Source organism: Tamandua tetradactyla, chromosome 4 (assembly GCF_023851605.1).
Source record: "Tamandua tetradactyla isolate mTamTet1 chromosome 4, mTamTet1.pri, whole genome shotgun sequence".
Classification (NCBI taxonomy): Eukaryota; Metazoa; Chordata; class Mammalia; order Pilosa; family Myrmecophagidae; genus Tamandua; species Tamandua tetradactyla.
This window is the reverse complement of record NC_135330.1, coordinates 85,250,602-85,275,133: the sequence shown is the minus strand read 5'-3', so window position 1 is coordinate 85,275,133 and position 24,532 is coordinate 85,250,602. Positions and strand designations below refer to the sequence as shown.

The 24,532-nt window shown below is 49.6% G+C and overlaps 1 protein-coding gene across 7 annotated transcripts; it reads left to right on the top strand.

The window, feature by feature from the left end:
* The first annotated feature begins 6,359 nt into the window (after positions 1 to 6,359).
* LOC143681166 (ral guanine nucleotide dissociation stimulator-like) lies at positions 6,360 to 19,504 on the top strand. 7 transcript variants are annotated; one of them, XM_077157983.1, is made up of 16 exons: positions 6,360 to 6,541; positions 7,916 to 8,109; positions 8,737 to 8,796; positions 9,549 to 9,757; positions 10,089 to 10,597; positions 11,388 to 11,588; positions 11,944 to 12,047; positions 12,505 to 12,568; positions 14,192 to 14,266; positions 14,793 to 14,825; positions 15,176 to 15,297; positions 15,385 to 15,483; positions 15,817 to 16,009; positions 16,206 to 16,370; positions 17,621 to 17,735; positions 19,080 to 19,504. In XM_077157983.1, exons 1-16 carry the CDS (start codon positions 6,443 to 6,445, stop codon positions 19,244 to 19,246), a joined length of 2,409 nt encoding a protein of 802 aa, XP_077014098.1. In that variant the 5' UTR covers positions 6,360 to 6,442; the 3' UTR covers positions 19,247 to 19,504. The 7 variants fall into 7 exon arrangements, with proteins under 7 accessions (XP_077014098.1, XP_077014101.1, XP_077014096.1 ...); XM_077157986.1 differs by lacking the exon at positions 19,080 to 19,504 and adding an exon at positions 18,488 to 19,069 and having other exon boundaries at positions 11,388 to 11,603; XM_077157981.1 differs by having other exon boundaries at positions 6,361 to 6,541; positions 11,388 to 11,603.
* The last annotated feature ends 5,028 nt before the right edge of the window (positions 19,505 to 24,532 follow it).

The following is a 24,532-nucleotide window of genomic DNA, read 5'->3' as shown; positions in this document are numbered from 1 at the left end:
ATGGCATCACCTGGACAAACCAACAAAATCTCATCTCCTATACAAAGTTCCATGTACTTAAGGTGTTCAATCAACTATCTACATAAGTTATATTAGGAGATGCACTAGTCAAAGTATAAGTTTGTACCAAATAAACATTTTTTGCTTTAGTCTCACACATTAGTTGAAATTTTAAACTATCAAGTACCATCTATTTTCAGCACACTGCAGTAATGACATTCTTTTGGTCTTCCTCATGCAAAAACATTTTTTAAATTTGTACATTTAGTCACTATCATTATACACTCTAGGCATTCCTAGATTATACCATCTCAGTCTTTATCGTCTATCTTTCTTTGTGATTTCATTTATGCCCCAGCCCTCCTCCCTCTATCATTCTCATATGCAGCTTCATTCAGTGTTTTAACATAATTGTATTACAGTTAGGTAATATTGTGCTGTCGATTTCTGAGTTTTTCTATTCAGTCCTGTTGCACAATCTGTATCCCTTCAGCTCCAATTACCCAATATCTTACCCTATTTCTATCTCCTGATGGTCTCTGTTACCAAGGAAATATTCCAAGTTTATTCACTAATGTCAGTTCATATCAGTGAGACCATACAGTATTTGTCCTTTTGTTTCTGGCTAATCACACTCAGCATAATGTCCTTAAGGTCCATTCATATTGGTACATACTTCATAACTTTATTCTGTCTTACAGCTGCATAATATTCCATCTTATGTACATGTCACAGTTTGTTTAGCCAACTGTCTGTTGATGGACATTTTGGTTGTTTCCACCTCTTGATAATTGTTAATAATGCTGCTATAAACATTGGTGTGTAAATGTCCATTTGTGTCTTTGGCCTCGTGTCCTTTGAGTAGAGACAGCATATAGATGGGTGTGTTTTTTAATCCATTCTGCCAGACTATGTCTTTTGATTGGAGAGTTTAATCCATTAACATTCAGTGTTATTACTGCATAGGTAGTACTTTCTTCTACTATTTTGCCTTCTGGATTTTATATGTCATATCTAATTTTCCTTCTTTTTACCTTTACTCATAGTCTTCCTTTCTACACTCTTCTCCACACCTCTCTCTTCTGTCTTAGTATCTGTTTCTAGTGTTCCCTTTAGTGTTTCTTGCAGAGCTGGTCTCTTGGTCACAAATTCTCTCAGTGATTTTTTGTCTGAAAATGTTTTAATTTCTCCCTCATTTTTGAAGGACAATTTTGCTGGATATAGAATTCTTGGTTGGCAGTTTTTCTCTTTTGATAATTAAAATATATTATCCCACTGTCTTCTCGCCTCCATGGTTTCTGCTGAGAGATCTGTCCATAGTCTTATTGGGCTTCCCTTGTATGTGATGGATTGCTTTTCTCTTGCTGCTTTCAAGATCCCCTCTTTCTCTTTGACCTCTGACATTCTGATTATTAAATGTCTTGGAGTATGTCTATTTGGATCTATTCTCTTTGGAGCATGCTGCACTTCTTGGATCTGTAATTTTAAGTCTTTCATAAGAGTTGGGAAATTTTCAGTGATAATTTCCTCCATTAGTTTTTCTCCTCCTTTTCCCTTCTCTTCTCCTTCTGGGACACTTACAACATGTATATTCATGCGCTTCATATTGTCTTTCAATTCCCTGAGTCCCTGCTCATATTTTTCCATTTTTTTCCCTATAGTTTCTGTTTCTTGTTGGATTTCAGATGTTCCATCCTCCAGTTTAGAAATCCTATGTTCTTTCTCTCGAAATCTACCATTGTAGGTTTCCATTGTTTTTTCATCTCTTCTACTGTGTCTCTCATTCCCATTAAGTTCTGTGATTTGTTTTTTCAGACTTTCAGTTTCTTCTTTTTGTCCTTTCCTTGCCTTCTTTATATCTTCCCTCAATTCATTGATTTGGTTTTTGATGAGGTTCTCCATGTCTGTTCATACATTCTGAATTAATTGTTTCAGCTCCTGTATGTCATTTGAATTGTTGGTTTGTTCCTTTGGGCCATATCTTCAATTTTTTTAGTGTGATTTGTTATTTTTTGCTGGCATCTAGGCATTTAATTACCTTAATTAGTTTATTCTGGAGATTGCTTTTACTTCTTTTATCTAGGGTTTTCTCGCTGGATGAATTTGTTGTCTATCTGTCCTTTGACATTCTGTTCAGCTTTATCTGGACTTTGAACTTAAGTTTTGTTTAACAGAGGAGAATTTTTCAGTTCTTGTTTTCTTGTTTCTTGTCCTGCTTGTGTGGTGCCTTCCCCCCCACACACACACTTAGGAGGGTCTACTTAGATATTATAGACCCCAACCAGATTTTCCCAGACCAAACTGGCCTCGTATCAGGAGGAAAGAGTCACCTGCATCAGTTTTCCCTGAGGGTGAGACGCAGCAGGTTGAAAGACTTTCCTGTGAAGTCTCTGGACTCTGTTTTTCTTATCCTGCCCAGTATGTGGTGCTTGTCTGACTGCAGGTCCCACCAGCTTAAGATGATGCAGTACCTTTAACTTTGGCAGACTCTCCTTGCTGGGGGTGTGCTGGAGGCAGAGGAGAGGTTGTAGGCTGGTTTTAATGGCTTCAAATTACCAAGCCCTGGTGTCTGAATTCCTTGATGGAGGGATTCCACCTGGGTGGGGCTTCACCCCCCCCCCCACTGGGGAAGGCACAGGCTCCAGATAAGCCCCCAAAAGAGCTCACTTCTGCCTATGCCTGGGGCAGTTGCAGCCTGAAAAGTCCTGCTGCTGCATCCAGAGCAGTCAAGCCATTGTAGATACACAGCCACAAAAACCTCGGTTTCCTTCTTTTTTTCCCACTTTTTCTGTCAGTCCTGCCCCCTTGGTGCTGAGGCAAAAATGAACCTCCTCTTTGATCAGGTTCACCTAAGCTGGGGCCTATTTTTAGTAGTCAGAATTTGTTAATTAGTTCCACAATTGGCATTAGATTGTGCCCAGTCCCTGCTGCTGGTAAAGTCCTTTCCTTTCCCCTCAGGAAGCGGCCTGTGGGGGAGGGGCACCGGTTGCTGCAGCTTTGGGAACTCACAGTTCTGGGTGGTGCTTACAGCCGGTCCAGCTGGTCCAGACTGGGGTACGCTGTGTATCCGGTCACTGATGTGGCCCCAGGAGCTGTTCTGTACTGTTTCTGGTTATTTAGTAGTTGTTCTGGAGGACAAACTAAAATGCGCATGTTGTTAAGCCGCCATATTTACCCAGAAGTCTTCAATCAATTTTGAACAGCTCAACATTGCTCTTGTCACGGGGAAGACATAAAAGTCTTTGCCTTGGGTTGAGGGGTCTGAAAAGAAGAGGTCAGCAAATGGATGGGAAGGGCTGGGGCAGAATCCAAGGGAGGAGACCTCCAGCCTACACCTGGAGGAGCAGAGCAGAAGCTCATAAAGCACAGGTGACAATCTAACTAGGGCAGGTCAATGAAGCTTTCCTCTCTTGGGAGGTACCACTTTAATGAATGTCATGCAAAATTACTCCTCTAATCTTTGCCATGCCCCCTGGAAGTGGGTCACTGCATCTTAATCTTCATGTCATTTCTTTAGGTTCAGTTGAATCCCTTCCCGCCTTTGCAGTCTAATATCGTCACATGAACTCTAAGGCCTGTTGCAGAGCACATGTGCTTACCCTTCCCACCTATCAGTCATTGTATTCCCTCGGTGTCTGTGTCATGCCTTGGACAAGACCCAGTCCTTCTTTTCTATAATCACCTCCAGGAAGCCTGCTTGGATTTTTGCAGTCTCTGGTGAGGAGGCCTTTCTGTGTCCTCAGAAAAGGTCCTTCTCATCTCTAGGTCAGCATTTAGCATGTTGATATGCCTTCAGACTACAAGCTCAAAGAAGACATGGATGATGCTCTAAGCCATCTCTATGTTGCTGAACATGCAGAAAGTATTCCATAGTTTTTAGTTGAATGACTGCATGAATGTGAGACAGCTGAAAGGAAAGAGCTTTGGGTATGGTTCCAGTTTGCTAGCTTCAGGAATGCAATATACCAAAAATGGAATGGCTTTTTAAAAGGGAAATTTCATACGTTGCTAGTTTACAGTTCTAAGGCTGAGACAATGTCCCAATTAAAGCAAGTCTATAGAAATGTCCAATCAAAGATATGCAGAGAAGGATACCTTGGTTCAAGAAGACTGATGAAGTTCAGAGTTCCTCTCTCAGATGGAAGGGCACATGGCAAACACAGTCAGAGTTTCTCTCTCTTCTGGAAAGGCACATGGTGAACACGGTCAGTGTTTCTCACTCATCTGGAAGGGCACATGGTGAACACAGTGTCATCTGCTAGCTTTCTCTCCTGGCTTCCTCTTTCATGAAGCTCCCTGGGAGACATTTTCCTTCTTCATCTCCAAAGGTGACTGGATGGTAGACTCTGCTTCTTGTGGCTATGTCAAATGTCATACTGCTCTGCTCTCTCTGAATCTCTTTCATTCTCCAAAAAGTTTCCTCTTTTATAGGACTCCATAAACTTATCAAAGCCCACCCAAATGTGTGGATATATGTTGCCACCTAAGCAGCTTAACAACCACTCATGATTAAATCACATCTCCAGGGCGATAATCTGATTACAATTTCAAACATACAGTATTGAATAAGGATTATTCTGCCTTCATGAAATGGGATTTTGATGAAAAGATGGCTTTTCTAGAGGACATACATCATTTCAAACCTGCAGTTATGATTCCCAGAATCTCCTCTGAGCTGTTGGACATCAAGCAGCTCAATCCACTCTTCGTAGCCCAGGCATCAGGATTAAGTGACCGAGAGCTGCGAGGTCTGTCTCAGGATATTTGCTGAGCAGCAGTTTTGACAAGTTGTCAACTCTGGGCATTCCAGTTAGTCTTTCCATACAGGAAGAAGGCAAATGGCCACCAAAATACATTCATTGTCCAAAATGAAGGCATTGAGGTATACCTCCTCTCCCAAGGGTGAATGTCAAGGATCTAGGCTTCAGTGAGGTGGACATATGCCTTCTAGAGTTCCTTCAGCTCTGATTTGCTGAGGCTGTCATAAAGTCACCTGGACCATGCCCTGTTGTTCAACCTTTTCTCTTCCTGTATGATACATCCTGACACCTGCACACCACTTTCTTTGAGTTCTTCTCATAACATGCTCCCTATCATGCTTCCTCCATGGCCAGCCTCACTGGAACCTTTTATACTTTGGGAGAAGGACAAGTTTGTCCATCTGAAAGACACACCCTCCCCCAAACCATCTATCCTTGTTTGACTTGTTTTTCAGGCTGAGCCTAGGGAACATATCTTTGGACTCTTCTATAAAGCTCATACTTTAGCTTCACCTTGACCTAGGCTGTTGTTCTAGTTTGCTGGCTTCTTCTCCTGGCTTCCTGTTTCATGAAGCGCCCCAGGAGACATTTTCTTTCTTCATCTCCAAAGGTCGCTGGCTGGTGGACTCTGCTTCTCGTGGCTATATCATTCTGTTCTGATCTCTCTGAATCTCCCATTCCCCAAAATGTTTCCTCTTGTATAGGACTCCAGAATCTTATCAAGATCCACTCAAATGGGTGGGGACATGTCATCACCTAGTCCAGCTCAACAACCACCCTTGATTAAATCACATCTCCGGAGAGATGATCTGATTACAGTTTCAAACGTACAGTACTAAATAGGGATTATTCTAGATTTATGAAATGGGATTTTGATTAAAACATGGCTTTTCTAGGAGACATGAATCCCTTCAAACCAGCACAGCTGTCGACAGGCTAAGCCATTTTTCTCACCTGTGTCTGATTTTGATGGTAATGTGAAACCATGAGAAGTGTCATGCCACAGAGCCATACTATATAAATTCCATTTAATTTCAACTTCTTCATGGTGCTGACCCAGAAATGAGACAAAACAGGAATCTAACTTTCCATGGATCACAAAGCCACAGACAACCCACCAGAGTGTTACTTCTTGTAATGCTGTCATGTCTGTTTGCATGCCAGCTACTCGAAAACCAGCCATGGCTTTCACACTGATTATCTCACATCCACATGTTGACCCAGGAAGTAGATGGGAGAATGACCCTGTCGTGTAGGTGTGGAAACTGGGGAGACTCTGAGATGAGAGTAACAGTGACTACAATATGGTCACAAGATTTCTAAGAAAGCTCATCTGCGTTAGAATTGAGTCCTCCCTCCTCATGGTCGGGGCACAGTCTGCACCCAGGCCCTCCCAGGTAGCTGTGGGGATTGATGTCCAATGAACAGGATAGCATGTTTAAAGAGGATGAGCAGTTAGGAGTCAAGAGGGACTTTCATGGAGGACCTAACGGTTGAGAAGTTTCAGTTAAACTGCCTAAGGAGATGACCTCACTTCCCTTGAGCTGCAGTCCAGTGGAACATAGAACACTGGTAACTAGGCACCTAGATTCCACAACAGCCCACCACCAGGCTCATTTAGCCAGAGACGGTTGACAGATCAACATGTTCTCATGTTGCATTTGTAGAGCACAGGTTCTGGCATGAGAAAAGCTAGGAAGGAGGCATTTTTCAATAGATGCAGGCATTGGCTGAACCTTTCACCTCGCCGCCGCTGTCAGTTGGTCAGGGAGTTCCCGAGGGTAAGTCAAAGTGGCCCAAGGTCAGACAATTCAGGAACTACCAGCATTGTCATCCTGTCTCTGCAGCCCCATATCAGTCCTGCTTTCATTGTGAGGAGGAATGAGGAATGGGTTCATCCACGGCCAGGTTGGGAAACCTCATGGGCATTTTTTGGTCACACCTGAAGTCATAGATGGCTGTTGGGAAGGCAAGTGGTGATGGTGAGGTAATCCCCATGCAACATGTTAATCCTGGGCCCAAGAGTTGCCATCTCCTATTAGTGTGGACTGGGCAAGTGTGCAGACACCTGTCCACCTGATCAGGGTGGCAGCGATGGCTGGGGCGCCCCCCTGCGGTGATGGCCAGGAGGCCCCTTAACCTGGGCCAGCAGTGTGATCAAGTGAGAACAGAACCTCTTCTGTGTGTCTTAATGGACTGGGCCCCCATCCCACCCCTCTGGTGAGAACCCCTGTACTCAAATGGGTATGTCACACACATACAGGGAATACTAATAGCTGGAGGCATGGAACCTCCATAAGTGTGCAGCAGTTCAGTGGCCACCAACAGTCTCTTACCATGGCTGCTTCCCTGTTTTCTCCTGGACCAGCTGTGAACATGTTGTTCTTTGGCTAGACTGGTGTCAGGGGGGCTGATGGAATCCCTTTAGTGATTCGATTTCCAGATGTCCAGTGCAAATTGGATTCCCATCCACATCAGGTGACCATTTGGGTTTGCTCTTTGCTGAGACTTCTGTTCAAGTCACAGTCTATGGGGGTCTTTCTCCCACCTGGGTCTTCCTGGCACTTGGCTTTTGCCTGAGCAGGGATCACCATGGTTGCAGGTTCTCAGAACTCCCTTTAAGGCAAAAGACATTAAAATCTGGATGTTGGTGTGAAAACAAAGGTTTTTCACCAACTCGGTCTTCTCCATGCACTGCCTCTAAAGTGGGGAAGAACGAGAGGGCAGCAGACCCTTCCCCTCCATGTCTGGAGCAGAGCCTCCGCCAGAGGATCAAGGGAAGATCATAAACGTCCTGTGTGAATGGTTATGGCTTCTATCCTACAAAAAGTTGAGTCCCCCCTTGAAGTTTCCTTATCTCATGAATGGGGGTGGTTGGTGAGGATTCACGGGAATAAAGCGCTTTGCACGCATTGCTGCACAGCTTCCACTGCTATTCAGCCCCCTGAATGACGACAACGTCTCCATGACTTCATAATTCCTTTACCAGAATTTTTATTTGGATTGTGGGATCTTTTTCTGCTAGATGAATTCCTGCCCCACTACTTGTACCAAGGCAGGGGGCCACGGAAAGGCAGGTCTGCTTTCACCCTCAAGCCCTGCGCCTCTCCTGGTTTCCCAGCTCCTTGGTTAACCACCTGCTGCTGCTCTTCCAGTCTCAGGATGCAAACATGTCACCGGTCCAGAGTGACCTGGAGGAGTACACCGGCAAGGTGGGCGCATGGGAGAATTTCCTGGAGCGCATGGTGACAGTTGTCGAGGAGGGCAACCAGACCAGCGTATCCCTCCTCGTGTTCCATTACCGGCCCTTCCTTTCCACCCAATGGGTCCTGGACCGAGTGTCCAAAAGGTGAGCACATGTTCATTCCAAATCTCACAAGAGCTCTGGATTGTATGAGCTGAATATCTGAAGGAGGTCATTGCAGCGTCTTGCCTCCGTTTCCTTCTTTTGCTAGTGAGGTCATAGCAGGACCAACCTGCTGAGGGCAGAGTCAGAATTGCATGATGCAGACCTTGGAAAGTGCTTCCCCATGCCAGGCTTTCTGGAAAGGAAGCTCGGTGGGGAGTGTCTCTCAACATCTAGAAATTTCCTTTCCACGTCAAGAGGCTCTGCTCCAAAGTGATCTTTGGAGTCCTGTATTCCCATTCGAAGGAGGTTTGAGATTGCATCTCAGTGCATTCGGTCCTCAGTGTAGCCTGAGTCCTGAATGCTGGGGGCTGGCAGAGGTACCCCAGGCCTCACCAGTTATACGGGAAGATGCAGCTCAGGGATCATTCATACATCTTCATCAAAGATCTATGGAGAATAATCTAAAGGCAAGCAATTTGAAAGGCACTTAGGCTACTTCATTGAAGGAAACTGCAAAGTGCTTGTGGCCTTGTGTTTGCCTGAGTCGGGGGTCCCACAATAGTGGTAGATGTCATCAGTCGGGACTCAGCCAAGAAGGTACATGTGACACACCCATAATCCCTCTAGGTATGGCGATAGCTGCACTTTGTGTGGCAGGGATGGAGGAGGCCAGGAATGCCTAAAAAAGTGAGTGAGATCCGGGTGAGGAGAGAGGAGCTCCTTCCTGACAGTCCAGGATGGGACATGGGGGCCGGTGCCAAGAGTGACTGGACAGGTCACTGAGTCCATCTCATGATTCCCAAGGGAGTGCAGAGATCTGGGTTCCATCCCCTGCAGGGTGACAGGACTCAGAGAGACCCATGGGAGAATTCCTGGGGCACTGGGTGCAGAGAGTTCCCCGGGGCTCAGAGCCCATTCTAGACACACCCAACTCTGCTGCCCCTCCACCACGCCAGCAGCACACAAAGATCAGGAGGTGTGGGGAGAATGCAACTCAAACATCCACCTCACTACCCAGTCCTGTGAGCCTGGCTGCAGGTGGCTACAGTGGGCTGTGCCCGTGCCCTTCAGGGACCATGACAGTGGAAAGAGGAGACCCTCACATGGCTGGCAGAGAAGGAGGCATGACTTCAGGGCATGACTGCAGACTGAGGGGACATGATGGCCCAGGGGGACCTGAGGCAGGGGACATGCTCTGTTCCCTCATCAGGCAGTTGATGAAGCTCCTTCTGTGTACAAGTGCAGTGCCATTGACTGAGCAGACCAACCCCTCCCTCTCCTCATGTCAGTTCTGTTCCAGAGGGAGGGTGCCCAGCAGAGACAGACAGAAATAGAATGTCTGGCTGGTCTTGCCCAGGAGCCCCGCACCTGGGAGGGTGGTCACCAGAGGGCAGTGTGGCAGGAATGGTCGTTCCTCACTCTGCCCCGTCCATCCCCAGCATCTTCTCCTGCCTCCTGCTCACCTGGCTCCATGAGTTTCCTGATGATTTCTGCGAGCCCCCGGACTTTCCCAGTCTCAAACAGCTGGTGGCCTTCGCCCAGATGGCACTGCCTGGGTCTACCCTGGAGAGGCAGTCTCAGCTCCTCCTCTCTGAGCTGGAGCCATCAGGGCCCACTGAGGCCCAGACACAGAGTGAGAAGCATGCTGGTAGGATGGGTGGGGTGTAGAGGAGGAGGTGGGGGTCACAGGGGCAGAATCCCTCTTTTGCCTGTGGGCAGGAAGTCAAGAGGGGCATTGGCCTCCTCCCCTGAGCACTTGCAATCTGGAAGACTTTCTGAGAGTGGCGTCCTTGTGGGAAGTGGTGCAGGTAGAGGCGGTACACGCTTTTCTGGGTCGAGAAAGGTCCATAGAAAGCCAGTTCTGTTGTTGCATCTTCCACCTCTTGGGGCTCTTATGTGAGACTCAGAGATTCAAACCACTGTAGTGCCCCCTCCAGGGTCAGTTCCATCGTTGGCAGCAGAAATCTTGTCACCTACAGAGCAAAAGGCACTTGTGACAGCGCCTCCAATGCCACCTACCGATGTGGAGCCACCGTGGCCTCCAGAGCTCCCTCCACCTTCTCCAACAATCATCACTCCAGCTCCAGGGAGGGAGGCACCACTGATGCCACCTACCTGGCCACGTCCAGAGGCTGCATCATCCCCAGCTCGGGAGCCGAAGCTGGAGACATCACCTGCTTTACCAGCAGAGCTGGCGGTGGCTCTGATGCCAACTGAGTTGCCACCCTCAGACCAAAAACCTGTGACTTCTCTTAATCTGGCACCTGCTGCCTCACCGCCTGAGGCACCCACTGAGCAGCAGGAGGCAGACCAGGTACCACCTGCAGTGCCATCTGTTGAGCTGCAGTCAGCGCCAGCTGTCGCTCCACCAGAAGATCATTCTTGCTCCTCACGTGGGCGCCGAAAGCAGGGGTTGAGTGAGCGGAAGGCCCCCGTCTTGGCGTTCCTTCCCAGGCTGCTGGCAGAGCAGCTCACCCAGATGGACGTGGTGAGCAACTGGGCTTCTAAGGGGGGAATGCTATGGACCTTTTCTGGCATCTGCTGTCGCTGAAATGCCATTCGCAGACCTGGGGTCCAATGACCTGGGTCCAAATCCCAACTCCACCATTTTCCACCCTGGTGATGTGGGCAAGTTCTTCATTCCTCAGGCCTCATATTCCCAGCTGGGGAGGACATCACAGGACACTGCCTTGACCATGTATGTCAGAGCACGGGGGTGCAGACAATCAACATCGTAGGACCAAAGGGAGCTGGTCAGAGACTGGCATGTTGTGGGCAAGAGGGGAATATCAGATGGCAGCAGAGTCCAGGGCTAGCCCAGCCATCTGTCCCAGTGGACTCCACGGCCTCCACATGCATCAGACATGATGTGTCCTGGACATGAGGACAGGCTCCACACTAAGCTCCGGGATGTAGCAGCAGCAGGGGACATGCATGTGAATGAGATTAGAGGGAGTCAGGCAGCTGTCAGGAGCACAACGTGCTCCCTGGGCTGCTTCCTCGGCATGTGGGGTTGGAATCCCCATCCTGTGCTTGGCGGTGGTGAGGGAGGACTTGAGGAAAATGTAGCTCTCTCCTCCCAGCCAGCATAAGGGTCCTGGGTTTTGCAAATGCTGAGCACACTCAAGGAGCAGAGAACCAAAGCCAGAGGTCCCTTCATGACCCAAATCACAATGTCCACCTGCAAAGCTGCTGCTTAGAACACTGGGCAGTGGCCTGTGGAAGGTGCATTTTGCCTTGGATGGCTCAAGGCAGAGTGACACTCCTGCTCTCCCCAGGAGCTGTTCAGAAAGGTGGTAGCTTTCGATTGTGTGCAAGCCATCTCGACCCTGCGCTCAGAGAAGGGTGAGGAGCACCTGGCGCCCACCATCCGTGCTGTCATCACTCAGATGCACCGTGTCTCCAACTGTGTAATAACCACCTGCCTCGGCGACCACAGCACGACAGCCTCGGACAGGGCCAGGATCCTGGAGCACTGGGTAGAGGTGGCCAGGGTACGCTGTGGGCGAGCAGAACCTCCCAGCCTCCTGGGTCCTGGGTGTCACTCTTGGCTTTGATCAGCTCTCAGGATTGGAATCTGTGGTCCAAGTCGCTCCCTGGGCCCCAGCCCTGCTTGTTTCCTGGCACAGTCCTTTCCTTGTGTGTCCCAGGAGTGGGGCACTCACTTCCTGCCACTTCTCCTTCCTCAGCTGGAGCTAAAGCTCTCCTCCCTGAGTTTTGTCATGGGCTGGGCACAGGCTGTGCCCTTGGGGTGTTTCTGCATGTCAGGGTCATCCAGAAGTGGAGATGCCAGCTCATTCCCCCTTCTCAGCTCATTCCTTTCTCCTTCCCCAGGAATGCCAAGTGCTCCTGAACTTCGCGTCCCTGCATGCCATCCTGTCTGCTCTATGGAGCAACTCCATCCAGCACCTGAAGCAGACATGGGAGGAAGCTTCCAGGTGGGCTGGCCCTCTCCACAGCAGCCCCTGGGGGAACCAAGGATCTTGCCAAGGGCAGAGCATTGTCCCGCCAGTGGCCTTAGCCCTGCTGCATGGCAGCACATCCTGTGACTGACAATGGCATGGGTGGGGGTCTGAGTCCCCATGTGACCTCAGCAGTTCTACCTACAAAGAGAGTGGCTGACCTGTCTGGTGAAAGCCAAGCCATGGGGGAACCTTTTGAGGGTTTTCTCCAGGGCACTGCATTGCTTTGCCCAACCAAAATCAAAATGAGATAAGAAGGCATCTCGTTTGACATGGGAAATGGGCCCCATATGATATGGAGGGTTTATAGACCCTCAGTTTCCAACCCATTCATCCAGGCCATTGTGATCCCTTAAGTCAAAAATGAAATGGATTTGCACTCACACCCATTCTTACCATCCCCCAAACATTCTGTCCTTTCTCCTCCCCAAAGGGAAAGCATTTATCATTTGGAAATGATGAGTAAAACCTCCCAGAAAAGAGAATTTCCAGGCCAGGTAAAGTGGAGGCAGGTGGTGGCGTCACGGTGGGAATACTCCTTGAAAAATTCCAGGCCGGTCTTGTCTAGACTAAGAGGGAGAGGTATTTGTTTGGCCAGCCACTGCTCAAGGGCAGTTCGATGGCAGGAGGCACTGGTCCTTGGGTATGGCAGAAGTAACTAGGGCATTTCAGGAACAGATAATAAATGGAAAGGTTTAGCTGGTGTCCTTCTCACCTGTAGGATTCTCTTCTGTTCCCACATGGGTGGTGACATATGTTCCAGCCTGGAATGAGAATCGTTTGGAGGATTTATGAATTTATGTCCATTGCTGTGTGGACATAAACAGTTCTGGGCACAGAGAATTTCCTAAGGGGCTCCTTGATGAGAACAGGCATCTGGCATGGCCTTGGGGAGCAATGGCGGTCAAAGACTCCATTGGGCTCAGGATGGCAGGACTGGACATCCTCAGCTCCAGAGCCACCTCCACCTTCTCCCTGCATGACTCACCCACTGGGTTGTCGGTCACAAAGCATGAGGGTGGGAAAACCAATACCTGGGCAGTAGGTGCTGAGTGCTGAGTTGACTTCAGCTAGGACCAATCTGGGCAGAGCCATTCACTCCTCCTACTCCCAGCAGGACCAGGGGCAAGTGACAGCCCTGTGGGTCCTCTGTTCCTCATGTGCAAATGCTGTGAGACCACGCTGTGCTGCCTTCCTCACAAGGGAGTCCACAGGGGTTCAAGAGAGTACAGGAATGTGGTTGAGCTTTCCTCTGGTTCTGACGGGAGAAGGTGCTGGAGACAGCACCCTTTTAACATTATGGAACACTCAGTTATCTGAGGCACATTTCATGCCTGCACTTGGCACACAACACAGGAGACTCAGGGTGGCCAGCCCACTTGGTCAATGTCACACCACAGGGAGTGCTACTCCTCGGTTGCCTCCCAGTCACGGCTGACGATTGGTGACAGCAGCATTTCTGTCAACTGACACCTCCAGGCTGCACAAACCCCAGTCAAGTAGGTGGGCTGATGGGGTGAGGGAAGGATGGCTTCCCTGACCTTGTCCACCCTCGTAGGAGGGGATCTCTACAGAGTCCACCAGGGAGGTGATAGCAAGGAGAGAGCAAGAAAGGCCACTGTGGGAGAGAGTGAGGGTGCCTGAGGACATGGAGGGTCAGGGTGGGGTTGGCATCCATAACTGTACAGGGCTCACTTCTTCTGGCACCACTGCTTTCTGTGCCACTGAGCCTGGGGAGCCTCCATTAGACGTGCCATCATCTGGACCCTGAGATGGAGGCTTGACCAGGCAGTATATAGAAGGCCCTGATGGTTCACAGTCAAAGGAAGGCCTTGGCAGAGCCCAGTTGAAGGTGGATCTGGGAGAGATGGTTGAGCAACCTCATAGTATTTTGTAATTTGCCAAGAGCCATCGCTGGGAGGTGACAAGCAGTGCTCTTGCGGTCCAAGGGGTTGGAAGGAAACTCGGTAGGAGGTGTCTGAGAGCACCAGATGTCGGCTGGATGAGGTCTGTGTGGGGGAAGGGGACTGAGAGAATGAGGCTTCAGGGTGGGGGCCTTGGGTGGTTTCCAATGGGCTTGGGTACTCCGTCCCACACTTGATGCCACTGTTTTCCCCCAGCCCACTGTTCCCGACCTGTGGACGCTCCTGTCAGAGCTAGCCTTCCTTCAGTTAGCTCCCACGGACTCTCGGGAAGTGAGTAGGACTTCGGGCCAGGAGGAGGGAGTCAAGTCCCATTAGCATAGGGAAGAGAGCCCCTCCCTGAGTGCTGTGCTTTCAGCCCAGGGCCCAGCTCATCCATAGGAGCCCTGGTAGCTAAGGCATCATGTCCCTTTTCCAGCCACGGAAGCAAGGTTCCCAGAAGTCAGAGGCCTTGTCCCTCTCCCGCATCCCCTCCTGGCTGAGCTGGGCACAGACTGTCCCTCAGGTGTGGGCATGGGGAGAGAGTGGAATTGGCCCCTCCATTGTGAGACTGCTGCTGAGTCCCTTCCTTCCTGACCCACAGTCTCCCCATCTGCATTCAGAGATGGTTAGACTGGAAGGTCCCTATGCCTCTGCCCAGGGCCCCCTGTTCTGGTGCCCAGATCCCTGAATAGGTCTGAGCCCTGCGAGGGCTGGCCTGGCCCTGGTGGCCCCTCCCAGTAGTGCACAGGAGAGGATGAGGGGGTGGGTCAGGGCCTTTTGGGGCCTCTGCTGATGGACCTGGCTTTGTGTCTTGCAGGGGAGATTGAGAAATTATGACATAGGATTGAAGGTGAGGAGCTGGGGGCATCACTGCAGGGTTGAGGTATGGGATGGATGATCTGAGATTCACAGGGCATGACATCCCATTGCTCCATCCACCTTCAGTTTCTCACCAGGAGAGTGTTTCACAGAGATGAGGTAGAACTTCCCCACAGGGGTTGGGGAGGTCCTGGCATCAAGAACATTTCCCTGTAGGAGGGTCTGTGAGAATCCTGGGCTGAGATCAGGGAGGCCTTGGATGAGAGTGCAGGGCAGGAAGTGGCTCCTGTGACCAAATCCACAGACCCCAGCTGCAGCCCTGATCCCACCCAACAAGGCCACCTTGGCCTCTTCTCCATCTTCTTCTTCCCTCTGCCCCAGGAATACAAGGTCATTCCCAAGATCGAGCGCTTCCAGGCAGGATGCATCTATATCTACTTTCGGCCCATGGAGGAATTTAGGGCCTGGTTTGGGGCTGTGGAACAGCTCAGCGCTTCTGAGTGGTAAGGCCAGGGCAGAAGGTATCAGCAGCAGGGCCCCGCCATGAGCTGTGGCTTTCTGTAGCCTCACAGCAGCCCTCTGCCCTGTAGCTTTCATCTGTCTTGTGAGCGGGAGCCCCCCGCCCTGTCAACCAGCAACATCCTCGATGCCCCAAACCTCCCAGATGTTGGCAAGCCTCAGAGCACAGGGTGAGTTCCCTTTCCAGGCCGGCAGGTGCAGCTGCCTCGGGGCTCAGTGTCTTTTGGGACTCAGCATCGCCTCAGGGTGTCTACACTTTAGTACTGGGGACACTTCTCCTCTCCTGACCAGCCCTGTGACAGCATCATGGCCCCATCGCAGGGCCAGGTTGTGCCATGATGGAACTCAGAAATGCTGAGTGATCTCTCTGGTGCCTGGGCTTCAGGGTTCCCGTGGCCTGCAGGAGCCCTTGGCAGGGTGGCCAGAGTGCCAAGGGCAGTAGCCACAGGAGGGAGTGGATGGGACCCTGGCATCAGCCCCAGCTAAGGTGCCCTTCTATCCAGCTCCCAGGAACTCAGTGCTGAACCCAGCTGCAGCGGTGCCTCCCTGCCCAGTGTCCGGCTCCAGCTTGTGCATGACCGCAGCAGTGGAGTCACAGCTGTCTCACTCAATGGACGTGAGGCCGATGCCTCCAAGTCTGACTGGAACATGAGTGTGGGCCTCATCTCCAAATGCCCTGATGGCCAGGAGAAGCAGGTGCCTGCACATTTTTTCTCCCTGAAGGTCTGTCTTCTGGGCCCCTTTCCAGTGCGGGCCTTCCCCTCTCCACACCCTCAAAAGGGGTCAGGAGTCCTGACTTGGAAACAGGTTCTCAAAACCCCTAAAGCTCATCTTCAGCTGGAAGTGTCCCACAGGCTCTGGGGTTGACCCTTCTCTCACCGTCCTCCCACAGATTGGTGACTCGACCTTCAACTCAGACCACCCGCAGCCTGGGGCCCCTTTGAGTGCCCACAGAGCCTCGAGCCCCCTGCAGTCCTACAGAAAGCAGGTGGGTGACTCCTGCATCGTCCGCGTCAGCCTGGATGGGGACCATGTCAACGTGCCAAGGAGCATAGTGGTGAGCTGGGCGGGCGGCTGACCCCGGGGGCCCCTTGCCTGAGAGGCAGGAATGCAGAATGATTGACATGTTCTTTCCCTGCTCTCCTGGAACCACAAGCCTAGTGGGTTGAGAAGGACAGACAGCCACACAGATCCACAAGTAGTAAAGAAAGGTGTTTGGTGTGGGTCAGGGCTGAGGACAGTGGACATAGATGTGAGGCTTCCACCTTGAGGTGGGCCAGCCTGGGAAAACCTCACTGAGGCAGCCCCTGGAAGAAGGGAGGGAAAGGACCGCATGGAGAACCCCAAGATCCACATGGGCCTGGCCCAACAGAGGACACTCATGGGGTCAGAAGTGAAGAAACAGGGCCCAGGGGATACGACTGAGGTCAAAGAGGCCTCAGGGGTTGAATCCCATCTAACTGCATGTAGGGGAGAGGCAGGGAAGCCAGTTAGGGGGTGCTGCCACCACCCAGGAATGGAGGGTAGGGACTGATGCAGGGAAGAGGCCATAAGGGGAGCAGATTCTGGATAGATCTGCTGATGGAGCCACCTCATCCCCGACCTGCACAAAGGCTGCCTGAGGTGCTGGATCAGACATATGCCCAGCTCTGCAGTTCAGTTTTAGACTGGAGTTTGGGTGGGTGTATTGAGATGTCGCTAGTATGATTCTTTATCTGAGTCCTGCCCAAGCTCATGGCTTGGCACTGGAGTGGGTCCCCTCAACAACCATATGCCTGGCGTGCAGTAGACTTCTGGGCATCCAGCTCCTCTTCCTTGCTGCCATCCAGGCTTAGACTAGATGTTTGTTCTCAGAGTCACTAATTCTGTCATCTTTGAGTGGCTTGTTCAAGAGGACAAATCTCAGGGAGAAAAGAGATGCTCAAGGAGTGGTGGGAGGAGCTGGCCCCAAGTAGCCACATCTGTCCCCAACACCATGTTATAGGGTGACCTCTGGAAGCCAGTAGGAGCTGAGCAGGCCAAGGATCAGAGGCAAGGGGCTCAGCCCTAGGGCAGTGACCTGGAAGGGAGACATGCCTTTCTTGTAGGAAATGGGATGGAATGATTGGAAAGGGCCCTCCTTCCATGGAGGCCTATGAGGAGAGCAACAGAGGGCAGTGGGGCCACTCTACACCCAGACCCAACTGGGGTGGGTCTTTGAGCCCTGTGCTCCCTGCTGAGACAGCTCCAGCAGGGCCCCTGCCACTGCCCTTGTGGGATCCAGCTCCAGAACCCTTGTCCTGATGGCCTGTCCCCCAACATGCCCAGATCACCTGCCATGACAGGGCTCTGGCTGTGATCCTCAAAGCCCTGGATGAGTTCCACCTGGATCTGGAGACAGCAAAGGAATACAAGCTGGTGCAAATCATCTCACCAGATCGAAGTAAGTCAGGGAGTAGGTCCAGGAGTTTCTCTGTGAGGGGCTGCCTCAGCACTCTCCTCCTAGCCCCCACCACCTGGGGTGTCTGCCCAAGACAACCTCCAAAAGGGAGATGTTCAGCATTTCGGAGTCCTCAGGGTCTGAAGTGTCTCCCCCTGTGACTTGCATCTCCTCTCCATGTATCATCCCTGGGTGTGGCCCAAGCACTGGAGCCCTAGGGCAGACTGTGGGATTGAGATCCAAGACAAAGGCCTCTCTTCTTGCCCCAGGAGCTCTGCGGGCAGGGCACCCTCTAGCCAGGATGGGCTGAGTTGTGCATCACAAGCAATCATGGGTCTGTGGACACCAAGAGCAAATATTGAAGTCCATGTTTTATGATGCCAAGGCAAAACAAAAGCCTCTTGATCCTCTTTGGAGGCTCCAGGGACCAATTCAATATTCCCAGCAGTGACACGGAGCCAGGCAGCCTGGAGTCTGAGCTCATAGAGCACTTATTCACGTGCTCTCTGCCTGTTTCTTGTCCCCAGTGGGAGAGGGAAATACTCCATGTGAGAGCACAGAGCCTCCCCATACCCTGTAAGGGTAACTTTATTATTATTATTATTATTATTATTATTTGGTGAGCTACTCACGGCTTCTCACCGATTAGCCCAGGGAATCAGTTCTGACTCCCAGATCATTGTTTCCTATATCCTACCTTATCTTCCATCAGCATTTTGTTGAGATGAGCAGAGTAAGTGGGCTGTGTCTTTCAGAAAAGGAAATCTGAGTTCCCACAGAAGTAGGCAGACAACAGAGGCAGGAGCAGGAAGTCTGATGAGCATTATGGTGCAGCACTCTCGAGGCCGGAGCAGTCAGGTAGCAAAGAGAATCAGAGCAGAAGTCAGTGCTCGCTTGAGGGGCCTCAGGCCGTGGAGGACTCCCTGGTCCCATCAAAGGCCTGTACTTGGTCTGCCATGCCTTGGGCCTCAGTTACCCTTTCCCCAAGAGTTCAGTATTCAGGGACATCTGCATTCGAGAATGCTTCTTATGACACCTACCTCCCCATCAATGAAGGCATCAAGCACTTGGCCATAAGATATGCTGGTGGGAGGACCCCCTGTTAGCTCTAGGCTGAGGTTGCCAGGGGTGCAGTCAGAGTCACGTGTTAACAAGATTTGTTGGGTTCAGTGCTTCTTGAGTTTTGCCCTTGGGCAGGCATCAGTCCAAGGACTCTTTGGTGGCCCTGGAGCTAACTGGGGGACTCATGTCTCTGGGAGAGTCTGACTTTGTGTGCTGCCCAAGGGGTGGAGTGGTTTGGGAAACCCCATAAGCACAGCTGACTGTGCCTCTGTCTGTCCCCACCAGGGCTCATCATTCCTGATGACAGTAATGTATTCTACTCCATGGACCCTTCAGGAAATTACCACTTAGTTCTAACAAAACAGACCTTCCGCGTGGTGAAGAAAAGAACCTGCTCCACCCTTTTTTGCAGGAAGAAGACGGGGCTCAAGTGGTCAAGGGGCTGCTTCTAAGTGGCCCTGATGCCTGTCGGCCTTAGGGTCACCCTGCCTGTCTCCAGCTGGTCAGGTGGCTTAGCTGTCCCCAGTGGGAATAGGCTAGTCCAGGCAGCCTCTTCCCTCCCACCAGTGACCCGGGACCTCCCAGCCCCAGGCAAGTTCCAGCCCTGAGCCTTTCCTCCTGCCTGGCATGACCCTGCCCCTTGACAGGCTCACCTGGGCTCCAGATATTATATTGCCCCCCCAAAAATAAAAGATGTAATTTTATATGAATTTTGAAGTCCATGATGGTATTTTGTTTTCATACTTTTGTCAAAACCTTCCGGGGCATGTTAGCCCGCAGTATAGGGGCATCTTCCTACTAGTATAAGGCACTGAACTAGTGTAAAGTGGGGACTAGCTCACAATTTTGCATCATAGTTATCAAAGTAGGGTAGTTGACAGGGGTTCCTAATGCCTTTGTCCTCCTTTATGCTCATTCTTCTAATGTAATCATAAGGCAATTTCCTCAGCAGGTGTGGAAATTTTGGGCACATACAGGCCAAAATGTCTTCTTCTTGGCTATTAGAGGAAGTTGTTCCTGATTTAACGAATTCCCCAGCAGAATATTCCTTTACAATGGTAGTTTCGCTTGCTGGCTAAGTAGGCTTTTAGAGAGCACGGGTTGGACTGTTTGCCCTTTTGCTAATACTTTAATTGCATTGGTTATTTCTCAATGTTCTTCCAGGGATTTCAGGATTTTGGATCCTCATCTTTATTTATTTATTCATTTTTTAGCTAGCATAGCTGTCACATTTGGTTTGGTCTCCCTCTCTCTCTCTCTCTTTCTCTTTCTCATTTTACTTTAGTTCATCATTTTGAAAACTGTCAGCCTACCACCTCTATATTATTTTCTTATTTAGTTTTCATACAAGCTTGTTATTATACTAGAGGTGGAAATCTGCATACTTCTATTTCCCTGCAACTTTAAGTCTTTTGTTTTTGTACCATGTGCTCCATTTCCACCACCATTTCAGGTAGCTCCTTTACATACACACTTAAAGGGCAGTTTGCACAGTTAAGCAATCCAGTGTCCTCTTCTTACAGCAAAGAAGCAGGCCTCCCAGAATACTCCTGCTGGACCCTACCCTCTCTAATGCTGTGGACCCAAGAAACAAAGGAGTAGTGAGCATCTGTGATTCTCTGCTGTTCTTAGTTTCAGTTCCCTTAGATTTGATTTTGAGGTCGGGGAGAATATTGGGGCTGGGTCTGATGGGCTAATATTTAAGGCATTAGTGGGTCTGGGCAGGAGGTCGAGCTTGAGGAGGGGAGGTGAGAAGGCAGAAAGGGTTTTTAGCAGCACGGCCAGAAACATAGAAAAGCAGCCAGCACAGTAGAGGGGAGGAAACTAAAGCAGCCAGTGGAAGCACAGGTTTTCTTTCATTTTGCTGAACTAGTAGCTATTTGTCAAAATATCTCATTTAGCAAATAATATTTTTTATACAGAAAAGAATTTATTAGAGGGTATCAGATAGCTCACAGAATCCCTGGGAGGTCTATAGAAGGCCCTTCTGTAGTGCTGCATCAGGAAAAATGTCCAACCGTATGGTGGGAACTGTTTCTGAGCCACTGCCATGGCTCTCAGCCCCCGTGAATGTGCAGAGCCAGTGCCAGGGCTCCTTCTCTGCAGCCCCTGCCAGGCAGAATACCTTGACCACATGCAGGCTTTCTTCATGTAGTCACTTCCTCATGGTGCCCACTTCTTAATACAAGGCTCCCACGGATGCACCAAAGTTGCAGAACCCAGGTCATGTTCCAGAACACAAGGGAGCCTAACACTGTGAGTCTCCTTCCTTCTATCTTGATAGGACAGGACTCAAACGTGAGAAATTATCCAAAATGTAGGGGCAGGGTTCCAGGGTGATGGGCAGCTTCCAATGGCCAATACCTGCTCTCAGCTACACTGTCTCTCAGGATTTGGGTACATTTGGCTTAAACCCCTGTGTCCCATCCTGTGTGATTCCAGGCCCCTACCCCCAAATTTGGTGCATTGCCCACCTTCTCCTCTTCTGTCTACTGTGCCAGTTCATTTGGCCCACACGTGGACCCTCTCTGCCCTTGTCCCTTGCCTCACAAGAAATCCTGTTACATGTGGAGATTTCATCTTCTGGAACTCTTGAGGAGTCGTTAGGAAGGGTGGCCCTGTACCCAGCCAGCCTTCCATTCTCTCACTTTTATTATCTTCCAAAATCCCAGGCTTCCAACCCATGAACTTCCTGCCTCAAGCAACCCCGTTGAAAGTAATAGCCCAGTTTCCCTCAATATTTCATGGAGAGCAGTCCACCTGACTGGCTGCTCACCCCCATCCGCACACCCAATAATTCTGGCTGATCCATTTTCTCCATCTTATAAGTTACTGCCATTATTTTCATTCATGCTATCATCTTCCCCTAAGACATTGGATCATTTTTTGAGAGCCTTCATAATCTTCAAAGTTTTCCATTTGGTCTAAGACTAGCTAGACATCAGACCTTCCATTTGTGATCATATAAAGGAAACAGCAGGAAGAGAGAATGGTTGCCATCTGACTATCATTCCATTTTAATTTGGGGGCTGTTAACATTTGTCCTTGAGATAATTCAATTTAACTTGACCAAAACATCCCCACAGGGGCTAAGTCAATTTGGGGTTATTAGAGTGCACCTCTTTCTCTTAGAACAGAATGAGAGCTAGGACCAAAATCAGAAAATGTCAAGTGAGAAGCCATTCTTCACAGATATGCTTCCTCAGAGTTGACTGCCTGATTATTTTTCAGAATAGCACCAGAAGAACCGGAGAGAAATAGTAGAGAATTCTTTTACCTATGGCCAGAAAACTCCATACCAGCGGGCCCGACAAGATTTTAGCTCGACAAACAGATATGACATTAACCACAACTCGGCGGGAGTTCAAAGATCCTAGAAGGGCTAGCCAAGGCAGTCCGACGTTAAACAGAAGATGGAACACAAAGAATCCCTGCTGGCACCAAGCCCTTCCCCGAGCTGCTATCCTGGTGTCATCCCGGTGTTCCCCTTTGAGACCCACTCTTCACATGCCCACTGAATCCTTAGTTTTGGAGTTATTTTTGATTGCTGTGTAAGAAATTACCACCACATTTCAAACAGCACAAACTGATTACCTCAGCATTTCTGCAGGTCAGAAGTCTGAGCAGAGTGGTCACGTACTCTGCTCAGGGTGTCACGAAACAGGTCAAAGTGTTGACTGGCTGAGAGCTAACTGGGGTCTTTAGGAGGGAAGCTCCCACACCTTCTCAGGCTGTTGGTAGACACAATTCTTGGTGGTTAGACAACGGATATCTTCCTTGTGTTGTTACTTGTTGACCAAATTCTGCTTTTGGTCCCTAGAGGCCACTCTCAGAGCCTTGCCATTTGGTCCTCTCTATATGACCTCTCCTATCTCCAAGCTGTGACTTCATGAAGGATCCAGCCCCCTTTCCAGGCTCACCTGATCAGGTCAAGCTTAAGCCAGACATTCTCCATACTGATGAACTCCATGTGAACTGAGTAGACACCTACTCATGGTAGTGACATCCCATCCAGTCATAAGTTTCTCATGCAGTAAAGGCTAGGAGACCATACAAGAATCAATCACCAAAGGATGTAAATAATGATGCCATATTAGATTTCTGTTTCCAACAGTATTTATAAGGAATACATTCTGGTGTGCTAAAAGTGGATGTCAGGAGACTGGGGCAAAGCATTGCTGGGATTATTTAAGGAAAATGGGACAAATGTATTTTGCTGAACAGAAAAGTTGTTAGAAGAACAACAAAAAAGCAGTAATAAGATCGTTAGGCTAAACTTAATCTGATGAGAGGCACTCTGAGGAGTGTTTCTTAGGAGCTCACTGAAGAAGCCTTCAGGATTGGATTCAGACACAAACTGAAAGGGCAGGTGAAACCTCCAATTACCAACCCCCCTTAACACTGAGGTGACCCCTCTCTTACCAGTTTGGAAAAGTTTTCATTTCTTTTGCATGAACTCTCACCTCCTCATGTTTTTTCAGAAAAAGCTTGTTTCACGGCCAGAAAAGTGGGTTCCCTATGACTCTGCAGTTCCTACCTTGGCCCGGCCTGGTGGGTTCTAGCCACACTGAGCATTCTAAGCCTCTATTTAAGACCAAGCATTTTTGGCCGACAGATGCTCAGCTTAACCCTCCCCCTTAGGCCTGCCTTCCCTCAGGCTGATTAGTCCACAGCCTCTCCCCCAATCTGTCACCACCTCTTTTGCCGGCCTTCTCCAGGCAGTAGAAAAGCCCAGACTCTATTTTGTTCATGGAGCTGATCTAAGGTTTCCTCCAGTCTCCTTATTAGTCAACAAAGCAATAAACCCTTTCTCTTCTCAAAATACATTGTGACTAAAAGTGGCTTTGGTGCACATCAGGCTGATGAACTCACTTTTGGCAACAGTACAGGTCCAGAAAGTGCAACCACTGCTGGCTGAGAGCATTCGGGAGTATTTACCCATGTGAAAGGTGCAAAGGGTCAAGAGAAGCCATATATTTGGGATAACTTCACCACCCCTTCTGCCCCAAGGTAAATTCCTTGAGGGCAAATCAGTGTCCCCACTCACTCCCTAGGACCCACCGCAGCACAGTTCTTACTCTGCAGAAAGTAAAATCTCAACAAATAACTGCTTAATGAATAATCATATGTGTACCCGAAATAGCACCTTGAGACATTATTTTGGCTTCAGTTGCTTTATGATTTGGACAAAACATCAAACCTAGGTGCTTTCTGAGGAGTGGTGTGTTCATGAACCTGCTCCTTCCATTTTCTGATTGCTCTTATACTGCCAAAGAAAGGATTTGTCATGCATTTCAAAGGTTCAAGGCCTCCCCTTTCAAAGGATGGTTCGTTCCTCATTGTGCTTTCTTCCTTTCTCTCTCTGATTTCTGTTATTGTCCTAGCCCTCTAAGACTGTCTGTGCATGTGTCCCGACCCGCGGGACAGACGAACCTGGACCTGAGGGAGGGAGTGAGAATTGGGGGGACAAGAGACACAGAGAATGGAGACAAGACAGGATTCTGATCAAGTCTCAATTTATTGAGGGCAAATCCAGGGTATTTATCCAGCAGGACGGGGGAAGTGCCTTGTATCAGGTGTTAGCAGGTGATAGGCATTGCACGGTGGCTAGGCCAATCCACAGAAACTAAGATAGCAAAGGCGGACCAGCCGAGGCTAGTCAGCAGATTTCTGGGCAGAGCAGAGCAGACATGAGAAAATAGAAACTTTACTTGAGATAAAAACTTAACTTGAGTTAG

Excerpts from the sequence above, each read along its gene's own strand:
- LOC143681166 (XM_077157981.1), top strand. The coding sequence starts at position 6,443 with ATGAGAAAAGCTAGGAAGGAGGCATTTTTCAATAGATGCAGGCATTGG. Across the intron at positions 10,598-11,387 it reads AGCTCACCCAGATGGACGTG|GAGCTGTTCAGAAAGGTGGT; the intron begins GTGAGCAACTGG and ends TGCTCTCCCCAG. Across the intron at positions 14,267-14,792 it reads CTCCCACGGACTCTCGGGAA|GGGAGATTGAGAAATTATGA; the intron begins GTGAGTAGGACT and ends TGTGTCTTGCAG.